Genomic DNA, 12,809 nt, shown 5'->3' on the forward strand with positions numbered 1-12,809 from the left:
TAGCTTCCCGTCTGCTGCTCAGGGTAGATGGGCTGCGGGAGCTGCGAACCAGACTGACCGGACCCGGGCAGTTCAAGGGAGCTGGGTCTGGAAAGTCAGCAGGAAGTTTTTAGAAGTACACAGCTCTCCCTTTCCCTCATTCTGCCGCGGAAACAGGAGCTACCTAGCCCCGGCGGCCCGCCGGGCAGATATACCGGGGCTGAGGTGAGGGGTTCCCGACTCCCTCGCTGTCCCGCCGGGGACGGGGGTCATGATGACCATGTCCCACGGGACCAGGCCGTGCACTGCCCGGAGACACCGGGTCCCAGAGGCCGTACCCTCCCAGTGCCTCCCTCCCGCAGCACCACCGTGGTCGCGGACGGGGCGGGGAGAAACCCGACCCCAGCCACCGGGAAGAGCGAGGGGCTGCTGCAACGCGGGAGGAGGCGGTGCGGCTGTGCAACTCCCCTATCCGTAGGGGACGCCCCGGCTCGGGGCTGTGGGCAGGCCGCCCGACTCGCTGATAGCAGAGACAGCGCGGAGTGCGGGCTGCCGCCGTCCCGGGGTGGGGCAGGGTAAGGCGGGGGCGCGGCGCTACCCTCCCCTTTCGCTGAAAGGGGGAGCGGAGCTAGGCGGGAAGCCGGCGCCGGCCGCCTGTTTGCCTCCGGCTGGCCGGAGCCATGCGGAGCTGTGGGACGGCGAGGAGGGTTGCGGGTTGTGTTGCCCCGCTGCTGCTGCTGCTATGGCAGTGCCTGCCGACGGCCCGGCCTTACAACTTGGACACTCAGCACCCACTGCTCTTCCAGGGGGGCAACGGGACCCTCTTCGGGTACTCGGTTCTCCTTCACCAACACGGCGAGGAGAAATGGTGAGTTCCCTTCCGGCCGGGTGGCCCCCGCGGGGACCCGTTCCGCCCGTCGCGGCCCCTCACGCTGCCGTCTCTGCCCCGCAGGCTAGTGGTGGGCGCGCCGCAGGCCAGCTGGCCCACCAACATCTCGGTCGTCAACCCGGGGGCCATTTTCCGGTGCCGGATAGGGGGGAACCCCCGCGGGCGGTGCGAGCAGCTCCAGCTGGGTGAGTCGGCGGCGGGGCGCGGGCGGGGAGACACCGGGTGCTGGCGGAGGGGCCCGGACGGCGGGGTGGGTGGTTGGAGTGTCCCTGCCGGCGGCGGGACGGCAGGGTTCTTTGTAGGTTTCTTCTGCGTCTTTTCAGGTGAAACTGGCTTTATCTCTCGCTAAGGGGTGAGACTAACGCTATCGCCGAAGGGCAGCAACGGTGGCACCTTTATATTTATTTCTTTTCTCTGTAGACAGAAAGAAATGCACCAAAACTTGATTTGGAGAACTTGCATGTGACAGCTCCCGATGCCAGTTTTCTTTCGCACCTTCAACATCTAGTTCGAAAGCCTTCTGAGAATTTCTCTCGTACTTTTCAGCAGAAAACTAGTTCAGCTTTCAGCTGAGGGCCAGTGTAACGAGCTCAGAGATGGGGGGTGGGGTATGGAAGCATGTGTCTAAATCGTCTTTTGCAAAGGTTTTTCTTCGTAGAAACTACCCTAAAGTATCTGAGCCACAGTTGTCTCGCGGGTGGGTTCTCCCTCCTACCAGATTTCTTGAAAAAAATCGAGTTTAAGGGCAACAAAGCTATTTTTGACTGAATCAGTTTTTCCAGCTCTTAACGTTCATCCAAACTTCTCTACCTCCTCAGCCAACAGCTTGGGAGATGCAACTGGATAGGCTTAGCCAACTTCAAAGTGTTTGCTACTTGTTAAAAAGGAGAACACTTTGCAATGGGTTACCGTGATTATGTGTGAATTGCTTTGGGCTCTGTTCTTGTTCCCCTGGCATACAGTGCTGTTGGTTCTATCCCTGTGCTATGCATGGGAAGCTTCCTGAACTTTCTATCCTGCTGTGACTGAGACTATCCGATCCGTTAAAACTATGAATTTACCGCCCAGTAAGGATAAGCGCGGGAAAGGGCTTTCAAATTACTTGAAACCAATGGAAACAATATCGTGCCATGAACTGAATGCGCATTCTGTGACAAAAACGTTAAAACAACTATTTCTCTACATATTTATGCATGATGATTGGAACTGATGGGTTCTATCCATTTTTGCACTTACAGTTAGAAGGAAGAATTGTTTTTTTAACCAAGCCATGAAAGTGTAAGATACTTTAAGTGGTTCTTGTAGCCACATAAAGAAAAGCCAAGCTATTCCTGGAAAGAAATGCAAGAAAACTTACTCCAGCCCAAGTAGTTCTTATTTTTTGTTCTTTTTAATATATAGCAAAAAGCCTTCTTCTCCAAACATTTGTTTGTAAGAGAAGGTTTGCATAAGTAGTAAAATAGCGAAGATGCAGTTCTGGATTGAAGGTGAAAACAGTGTTTCACTGCATGGGGGAAGGAAAAGAGGGGAAGGGTAGTAAGTTTCAGGTTCTTTGAAAACTACATGCATCTGCAGTACTTCTCGACTTACTCATTTAGCCAGTGGAGAAACAAAAGCGCTAACAAAATAACTTGATGGGCTTTTTCCTCGGTAGCTTAAGGGATTCAAATAGAAACGATGCAACAGGTGAATGGAAATGTATATGTGGCTCCAGAGGCTTAATTTAACACAGCTGCTATTCCTGGGTTTAGAGGCAGCAGGTTATGCAATGCTGGTTGCTGTCTTGTCCTGTACTCCTAAAACCAGTGATGCTGCAAGAGATTTTTGCAGTGTTTGTTTCCCTTAGTGCTAGCTGACATCTTTACATCGTGAAGGTACGCCTGCGGTATTTCTGAAGTTAAATAGATACTGCAAAGAAGTGCTCTATTGTAAAACAGGTCATTGAGGTCAACGAAGAAGCCAAAGGCGGTTGTGGCGCGTGGGGTGTAAATGAAGTAGCGTAGTATCTGAGGTTTGTTAAGCCTTTCCCATCCTGCTGAGCGGTCACAGAAGTACACAAGGGAACTTGCAATTGCAAAGCTGAGCTTAATTATCTCTTGTCTAGCTCATTCAGGCTGTCAACAACTCTTGGACATAATGGTTTTATCAATGCAGTGTCTTTCAGTCAGTGACCTCCTCATTCTCCTGCTTGGATTCATGGCAGTGACAAGTTTGGGTTCTGATCTTGTAGAATAGGATAATTTTGTTTGAAAAATGTGCAGTGATATATTACATTGCTGGTACAGGCAAACTGAGAAATAGCCATTTCTGTCTTTCTCTTAAATACTTCAGTTCACATTTCTGTCAGTAGAAGAATCTTTGAGGTAATAAGTTTCTAATTGTGAGTCATAGAAATGTAGATGTGACAACAGGTGATTGAAATGGTTTTTTCCAGGTGTTTGGCCTCTGTAATGTATGTGAATTACTTAGAGACAGAAACGTTAAAACATTTTGTTGCTATTTTTCACTCAAGTAGCCTTGAAACTGGCATAACTAATTAATTAAGGATTCCTGCACAATTAGGGAGCCTCTGATCACACAAAACTACTGTTGTATTTTTTATGTTGCACGTTCCTATCTGCTTGCTCAGACGAGAAAGAGTTGCTGGGAACAGTACTGTGCTGCCGTCATTCCAGCATCTGGAAATAACCCATCCAGGCATACTTCAGAGAATTTTACATTTGTTCAAGGTGTTTCAAGGGCCTAGGCTGGTTTAAGGGCAGAGAGGAGCCATGAGATACATTAGTAAATCTTTATCTTCCAGGCCCCTTACTGGCATTTTAAAATCTCTTCCTGATTGCTGAATAGAGGAGTAATGTTTTAAGAGGGTTTTTTTTCTAGTTCTGTTACTTCTGTTGATGATATCAAGTATTGTAGACTGCTGTTTTGTTTGTATTTGGAGTGGTTTTAAACTATGACTTATGTTAGATGCAGAGGCTTGTTATCAAGCTCTAAGCACAAATACAAAATACACTTCTTCAGATTTATTATTTGGAGAACTAAGTGTCCATTTCTACCAGTCTCCTGGCCTTTTGAATTTCAAAACCTTGCCACGCCAGTTTGAGGTAGTCGTTAAGTTACTGCAGAGGATCTTGCACAGAGTTCATCAGATGTTTTGGTATTCTGGACTTGCGAAACAAAACAGAAGTTCTTCAACAAAATAGCTCTCAGATTTGAAACAATGATTCACTGGCCAAAAATATTGGAAACAATTTCTAAAAGTTGCAGTTCAGTCTAAAACCAACAGAGATTCAACTACGAAGGTACACAGTAAATTCAGAACATGGTGTTTAATACAAGACCAGAAAGCTCTGCCCACAGTTTCAGCCTTCTACCCTTCCTTTTAAGTCTCTGATACAATTAACCTGTGAACAAATTGCCCTCTAGCTCCCCCAGCTGAATCATTGCAATGGAAAAGTGAGCAGTTAATGGTTTTCCCCATAGGGCTGACCTGCGTTGTTAAACTTTTGAGTTCAGTAAGCTTTGCCTTTGGTAGTTTGGCTTTTTTGATCTCACTTGCATTGTTTGTCCCCTGTCAGTGATCTCCTTTGAAATAGAAACACTATTCCAAGGAAGACAGAACCTTCTGGACCTTGGTCTGTTTAGAGTTCAACAGCTGGCACTTAACTAAAATGTTTTGGGTAGAAGTGGTTCAAGGGAACATAAGAGAAATAAGACCTATCAATTCTTTGTAGAGATCACCCTGGATGAATGAAAAAGAGTCTGATGAGGCCCTGGCATCTAGGAGCAGGATATTATAAGGCTTATTGTCTTTGCAGTAGACTTCATAGTTTTAATCAATTAGCAATAGGACTAGAGGAGTTCTGGGAGGATAAAAAGGATCATGGGAGGTTTTTGGGCATGGAAAGCACTGAAGCAAGTTATATAAAACTTTTTTGAGATGACATTGCAGAGACATCTGTATTGGAGTCCTTGAGGCCAAAGCTAGAAGAGGCTTTATAAGTTGTGACCTTATTTATATGCGATTGTGCTGTTTCTGTGGATGTATGCAGCAGGGATTATAGCAGAAGTGTATCTTCCAGCTGTGTAATGTACACAGGCTGGGCAATTACTTATCTCTCGGTGACTTCATGACAGCACGTGTTCCTTTTCCCTGAGGCAACCAAGCTGCCATGTCCTCTTGAGCTTATGCAGTGTTGCTCTGTTGCTTGTGTGGAATATAGCATTCTTTCTTCTCATTCGATAAAACTTTTATAATGTCATACTCTGAGTAAGGGCTCATCATGGTGTCTAGGATGTCAAGCTCATGCTTCTCTTGCCCACAAAAGCCTATAATTTTCAAGGTGGTTGAATACTTGCCAGTCAGAGAAAGAGAGGAGACATAAGACAGCAGGTCAACAAAGGGCCAAAGAGAGCCTTAAGAATGTTTGCTGGAGCCAAGTAAAAGCAGGAGTGCAATCCGGTGAGCATGAAGAAATGGTGGTGCTTTTTCGTGTTGTGGCACAGAAATGAAGCACTAAGACAAGCAATACTTATCTCTCATGTCATTATTATCTGGTGTTGTTTGACTTACTGATAGACTCAAAAAGCCTCTTGAGGTTTAAATTTATGACACTGATCTTCTCCCCTTTTCCCATTTTCTAAAAATCCACATACACTATAAACCAAAGTTATTGTCATCAGGGGATGGAAAGCATTGCTAGAAGGGAGTTAGCAGAGGGCCTTTTGCAATTTCAAGGAGGATTAATTCTTACATGTGGGGGTGTAATGGAATTTTGTTTTCTGAGGAGATTTCAGTTGGATAAACATGCTCTATAATTCATACAAACAGTGGGCATGTCTCCCTTAGGAAGTGGGGACTTCTACGTGACATAATTCCAAAATTAAATTCCAAAATTAAATTCCAAGCTTGTGACTGAAATTGATATGTATTCAGCATGTAGAATTTAATGTCATTGACATTAGCCAAGTAGGAGAATTCAGAAGCTTATCACTTAAACCTGCAGAAAAACCCAACTTGTTTTTAGTAGATTTTTTAAATAATGCATTTTCTTTCATCCTTGTCTTGAAGTAAGAGCCCACATGTTGTTAATTACCATTCGTCAGGTCACCTACAGGAATTATTAAATGACAGTAATATAAAATCTCTTGGCCAGAAGACAATTGAGTATGAGAGTGCTAAGGTCAGTTCCTGTTTACTTGGACTTTGCATCGCTATTTCCTTGATTTCTTATGGAAAGGTATATGGGGGAGGAAGTAATAAAGAAGAGGTGAAGGAGAGTTAGATGCCTCTTGACTCTGTGAAGGGTGTTATATTTGGAAGAAGGTAAGAGTGCTGTTGTGGTGTGCAGGATGCGTCCTCCTGTCTGCAGGTTGGTGAGGGGTTCTAGACTGTGCTACTCTCACCTCCATCAGAGCAGGGAGAAAGTGTGATGTTTGGAAAAAGAAATGGAGAGGTAATACGTAAGTAGAAGAAATCAAGGCTCCAGCAGTTTCTTCAGACAAATGTCGGTTGCTGGGCCTGTCACAAAACAGTAGGGAACAGGCTCTGAAATTAGGATGGTTGTTGGGTTTTATTCATAGAATCATAGAATGGTTTGGGTTGAAATGGACTTTAAAGATCATACAAATACTTCTCCGGATGTTTTCTTACCATGTGATAGAGCTATCTTGACTCCATTAATCTGGTATTTTCTCTTAAAAAGTCCATGACACCCTAGGTATTAAATCATATGTTTTTCTCCTGGCTACTGAATAGAGTAGGTGTATCCCTCCATTCTATATCCATACTTAATTGATAATTGCACAACTGTATGTCCTATAAAAGGAATTCAGCAAGTCCACTAAAGTGTATTTATTTAAACTCTGTAGTGCATTGGACAGTGGCAAATTTCAGCTCTGGCGTGAGCACAGTTTTAGGGGGAGTGATTTATTTTATTTTTTCCTCCTCTCTGGGTATATTGGTACTCTGGGGTGTGCATTGGCATCCTCTTCTGAGTAACTAAACCCCTTAAACCTCAAAAGTTTGGTGTTCACCAGTAAGTGTGTTGAATCTGTGAGAGTCTTAAAAATTATGCAGAAGAGTTTGTCCAAATGTCATATGTTTCCCTATAAGAAATGTCTTTCATCAATCGTGTTGTGCTGATGCATAGAAAATGCTGGTTCAGTGATTTGGTTGATGCTTATTTATACAGGCATCTTACAAATAAAAAGCTTGCTTCATGCAACTTTGAATGTTTTTAAATGTTTAGCTTCTCCTTACCACTACTTCTTTCTAGAAGGAAGCAAATATTTGCTAACTTGGCAATACTTTTGGGGGGGGTTAGAAGAAATTTCACTGTAGTCTCTATGGTTTTAAAAATTAAATCTCTTCAAGAGCAAAACCAAAGAGCTGCAGATAAATAATTGCAACAGTGCAGGCAGTACACAGGACATGCATATGTAATAATCTGGCATCTCCAGTTGAGATTGCAGTTTTACAGCCTTTATTTGATAGCCATTTGCAGTAGAGATCATTTTAAGGTCTGCTGCCAGTAGATACGTATTTGGAAAGATGCTTGCCTTAGGCTAGAGTTTAGGTAGCACTCACGGGTGTTACTTGTGTTTCTAAGGAACTTTCAGGCTGAAGAACTCCTGCAAAGCCAGTCCTTCATCAGATTGATGTAGCCTAACTTTCTATCTTAATTTCAATAATGATGGAGAAGCCAAGCTTCACTGCCAGCTTATGTTCAGAACCAGTATGTTCCCTTTGGCTATGTGCAATTGTACCTTTGTTCAAGAAGAAAGTGAAAAGTCTACATGGCCTGTTTAAGACAGAAGTCAGATCCACCAGTTACTGTAGTTTCCCCTTAGAGTTTTTGAGTGCTTCTGTTACCCACTACATGGCCCTTCAGCTTGTATCCCTGCTCAAAGCATTGGTCTTTGTGTCCTAGGCAACCCCAATGGAGAGTACTGTGGGAAGACTTGTTTGGAAGAGCGTGATAATCAGTGGCTGGGTGTCAGTTTATCGAGGCAGCCAAAAGAAAATGGATCTATCGTTGTATGTATTAACAGCTGGAGCTGCGTGTCTGTTTGTCAGACTGCTTTTACATTTCTTGTGCTTCTCTGTCAAAAATCACTTTTGGTTTTTATCCATAGGCCTGTGGACATAGATGGAAAAATATCTTTTACATAAGAACTGAACACAAACTCCCATATGGTATTTGTTTTGCTGTCCCTTCTGATTTTCGAACTGAACTGAGCAGAAGAATATGCCCATGCTATAAAGGTAAGCAGATTGCTTGGGTCCTTTTTAGGGGAAGGGCATAAGTGCATGGTGCACAGTTTGCGAAGAGCCTATGTGGCTGTGAGCAGGCTTTCTGCAGCCAAAGGTTTGAAGGTTGGGTACTAATGATACAAGCCCAACTTAAGATGTAAATTTGTTAGCAAGATGTTTATCACTTCAAATAAAAGCTTCTTTCAACAGGTAAAAAAATACAGTTTCAATAGGGTATCAGAATATTTGTTCCTTAGACTGGATCACTGGAGCATGTGTGGTCCTCAAAAAAAGGCCAGTAGAGGACTTCCTTGCTTCCTTTACTCTCATTTGCTTTCTCTGCTCAGGAGAGTGCCTCACAGCAGTAATACCAGCAAGTGATGGCTGCTGCCTGCTCCTTAGCCTTTGGTAGAAAGCTGCTGTGGTTGCTCAACACTGTGTGTCCGTGTTCCTTACTTGCCTCCTGCCAAGGCCACTGCTGTGGCATAAGACTTTCAGTGGTCATTCCTGAGAAGACTTCAGGAGTAGAGTCAAGACATGAGGCCGTCAGATGAGTCCATCCCTGCCTACCCTTTCATGCCTGCCTCGCATCCAGGAGAACAATCTCATGAGGCTGCAAGGAAGAGCTGACCGTCTGGCCTTTCTGTGCAGACCAATAGAATAATGCCATCAGATGTCCTGCTGCTGGCTTCAGAGACTGTTACAAACATTGGTGAAATTATGCTTTTACCTTTGGTGACTTTTCTAAGCGAACAAATCTATTGATGAGATGAAGGGGATCCTGATGAGGGAGGCAGTTAGCAAAGAAAAGCAGGAAAACAGAGCTGGGAGAGCTGGACATAAAGACAACTGCTTAGGATGATGGATACCAATATGTCCAAGATAGCCATAACACAAGCTCTGCAGAGCACTAGTGGAGCATCAGAACAACTCCTGTCAAGAATAATAAGCCTGTCAATCAGATTATGCCTGAATTGCACAAAGTGGAAGAGAAGAGCTAAGCTTATCTAACTGTGCTGCTCAAACTATTTGTGTTATTTCATTCATGGGACAGTTTAAAAAAGAAAAGTATAGCCTTTATAGTGACAGGATTTCAAAGCCAGCTGTGATCAAGTAATACATAGTGCTTTGAGTTTGTTACAATACTATATTGAAGCTACAGTGGAGACCAGTGTTTCTAGTTTTATTACAGGACTGAAAATGTTGTTTTGTTGTTTTTTAAGTTGTCTTGACTTCTGTTGACAAGCTGGTAACAAATTCTTAAACTACATGCTTCTCATCTTTTTAAAAAATTTCTTGGCATTATTCTCAGATCATGTGCGAAAGTTGGGAGAAGACCATGGGTCGTGCCAGGCTGGAATGTCTAGTTTTTACATTGAGGTGTGTATTTAAAATACCAAACTTCTTTCTAGATATATGCACACTTAATATACGTATACATACCTAAAAGTGTATACATAAATGCAAACATTAACACTGTCTTTTATTGTGGGAGGGAAAAATCAGACTTTTCTCATCTCTTTTTAATTGAATCTTGTGAGACCTGCATGATAATTCTAAAACAAGTAGTTTTTATTCCCAAGAATACTTTTGCAATTTACTATTACACAGAATTGCTTTTCATCTGGAAAAAGAGTATGAATGTAAGAGTGTGAAGTTTTATTATTGTCTTTAATCTGTTTGATGTAACATTAACATTAATAATGCTTACCTTCTTGCTTGACAGAATAATACTGTTATTTAATCTTCATTTCACTCTAAGATAATGATTTTCAAAAAACTCTTGAGAAGCAAATACCCTGTTTGTTGCTCTTTTCTAAGTTGTTCACACCTTAAAGTTTTTAATAACTGTATTTTTAGAAAGTCTGAAAAACATCATCTGTGATCTAGAGGTAATCCCCCAGTACTGAGGCAGAAGCATTTCCAGTAGCATTTTAATTGAATTTACAGGAGGTCTAAAGACAATCATTTGACTTGCTTTGCTTGTTTTCATTAATATTTAAATATGAATAACATGGTTTTGGCTTTTTTTTTCAGGACTTAATTATAATGGGAGCCCCTGGATCATTTTATTGGACTGGTTCTGTTTTTATATACAACACAACAGCAAATAAAATCCATGGTTATACAGATTCAAATAACCAAGTGAAGTTTGGCAGCTATCTAGGTACTTAAAAATATTTAATACTTTACAAAAAACACAGACCAAAGAATTAGCTAAATAGCTGATGTTCAAGTGAGTGCACAGTTTTATCAGTGCTTGCTTTATTAATCCCAGAAGTCACAGTTATAAAGATGTGTTCTGATTTTGTTAAATATTATTTCATTATAAGTCTTCCTCCATATTATTTTTACATGTAAACTTCTCAAACACGGGATTTCTGTTTTTATCATCTTTCTTGAGTTTCTATGGTTTCTTGATTTAGAAGGGCAAGATAGGCTTCTGATTAGTATGGTTTGCTCGGTCTGGATTTGTGGGAATGTAGACCTTATCTATGAATGCCTGCAAACAAAGCCATGAAGCTCCTACTCATGTATCGATTTCCAAGTAGTTAGCTGAATTTAGTGCTAAAATTTGTAGAGTTTTATACCAAGAGCCATCATCAGCTTCAGTTTTCTCACTACATACTAAGAAAAGCTTGTCTATCCTTCCTGGACTCCTGAGCAAGGATATTTTTGCCCCTGACCATTGCTTTTTGCATTTTCCCAGTCATAGATCTGGTTCACGTGGATAAACATTTCCTGTGTCTGATTTCAATCTTTTGAGAATAGGAAGCAGGCATAACTTATGAAATACAAAGTGACCAACTTAAGAACAGTACTGAGCCTTGCAAGGGCTGCAGTTGCGCTCTGTGGGAAAGTCAAGCAAAAGAGATGCTGGATGGCAAAAGGTGATCAAATACCCAAGTCGTTATGGTTAACCAGTAATGTTTCTAACCTTTCATAAGACAAACAAAAACACTTGGGAGAATGCTTGTTCTAACTTTCCAGTAACAATCAGCAGAAAAAATATTGCACCTATAGGGGAGGAAAAAAGGTCATTTCAGATTTCTACTCCTACAGCTGTAACTGAGAATTTCTGTAATGAGTGGGTCAAATCATTCATAGCCAAAAGTCAGGCACAGGCAAATCGGTAAAAGCTTGCATAAGGACTGGTGCTGGGGAGGGTGCGTGGAAGGCCTTCCTGCACATGTGTGGCCTCTCCTGGTTCCCTGAGCTATCCAGGACCTGAGATGAGCTGGAGTTTGCTTCTCCAGTGACTTGGTGCAACTGTACCAGGCTTGGCACAGCCATGTGTCCTCTGAAATTCCCCTTTCTACAGGAAAGTGAAGAAAGGAACTATTAGCTCATCTGTGTGTCTCTGCAGTAGCAGCTATGATAAACGTTAAATGTTGCATTGTTCCATGCTACTTAAACCTCTGCTTTGTTTCCTTATAATAATATAAAATGTGGTTGAAAGAATGTAAAGGCTACTGTTCTGTTCCATCTTTGGCATTATTTAAGGCCAAAATCTATTTAGGGTTAATTCTGTTAACAACGTTTGTTGGGTTTTTAGTCTGAGTTTACTTCTCCCTTAAATAATAAACAAAAATATCCCTACCAGCTTACCAAGTAGTGGAAGTATCTTGTGACCAGAGTGTAATTCAAACACATGACTAGACATAATTATCTACTTATGCCACTCTTCTTCTGGCAGGGATTGAGAAGTTGATTTCTTTATTTACATCCTTAATTAAACAAAGAGTAATAATTAACAAAGAGATCTCTAGGAGGTGTGTGGGAAAGCATCATAACATTTTGCATAAGTTGGAAGAAACGAAGAATGTTGATTCTCAGAGTATTCAGTGAAAATGGAAAAATCATCTTAGATCAGATGAGAACAAGCCTTGAATTCTAGACTAATATCTTCATGGGTGAAAGATTGAAGGCTTGTTCTCATCTGATCCAAGATGATTTTTCTGTTTTCACTGCATACTGTGAGAGTTAACATTCATTCAGTAAATGCAAGAGTAGTAGAATATATCAGCTGTCTCCCCTGTTTCAACTTGGCTGTAACGTTTTCTGGGAAGAGTATTGATGACTTGTGTAGGCATAGGTAGCTCTGCAGGACTGCACAGATCAGTTTGCAGTCCTGTAACTGGACACCTGCACCAAAATGCGGTCCTGTTTGTGCACAGCTGTCTCCACACGTTACAATACTTATGTAGATCCATTTACAAAAGCTGATGCAGTGTTTTCTTATCACATAATCAAGCTAGTGCTTCAGTTTCTTCCTGACACTTTTGTATGTGTATATGCACAGTGCTCTATGTATGTGTGCATGAATACGTGCACGTACATATACGTAGCACTACATTTTTCTGCAGTCCACTTACAGCAGTAATCAGAGAGTAACAAATCAGTTAAGTGTTCCCATATAGTTTTGTCCGGGCTTTTGATAATTTTATTTGTATTATAATACAGACTCACTGAACAATTGCAGAATACACATTAACAGAAGGTGTTTGAAATATATTTTATTGGCTTTTAAAGTGTGGCAGATAATTGAGATTCTGGGAAAGAAAAGAGTTTTTCTGACACTTGTTTCTGCTTGCTGGAACTTACTGGTTTTATTGACCTTTTGCTTATATTTAAACTTTTTTTTCTGTTTTCATTGCCAATTTGCATGATGTCTGAATGTCAGAC

At 41.9% G+C, this 12,809-nt stretch overlaps 1 protein-coding gene across 3 annotated transcripts in view; it reads left to right on the forward strand.

Annotated features, from left to right (window-relative positions):
* The first annotated feature begins 610 nt into the window (after positions 1-610).
* ITGA4 (integrin subunit alpha 4) overlaps positions 611-12,809 on the forward strand; it is a 37,482-nt gene continuing 25,283 nt past the window's right edge. For 2 of the 3 annotated variants that reach the window (XM_061454740.1, XM_061454749.1), the window contains exons 1-6: positions 611-847; positions 932-1,053; positions 7,801-7,907; positions 8,006-8,135; positions 9,436-9,503; positions 10,161-10,290. In XM_061454740.1, coding sequence (XP_061310724.1) covers positions 660-847; positions 932-1,053; positions 7,801-7,907; positions 8,006-8,135; positions 9,436-9,503; positions 10,161-10,290 — 745 coding nt within the window. In that variant the 5' untranslated portion in view covers positions 611-659. Of the gene's footprint in view, positions 848-930; positions 1,054-7,800; positions 7,908-8,005; positions 8,136-9,435; positions 9,504-10,160; positions 10,291-12,809 lie in introns of those variants that run through there. The other variant, XM_061454758.1, reaches the window with a different exon arrangement.

Source organism: Pezoporus flaviventris, unplaced genomic scaffold (genome assembly GCF_033815535.1).
Source record: "Pezoporus flaviventris isolate CSIRO_AGI_PZ_B2104156 unplaced genomic scaffold, CSIRO_AGI_Pfla_v1 ptg000001l, whole genome shotgun sequence".
In the NCBI taxonomy this organism is placed as follows: domain Eukaryota; kingdom Metazoa; phylum Chordata; class Aves; order Psittaciformes; family Psittacidae; genus Pezoporus; species Pezoporus flaviventris.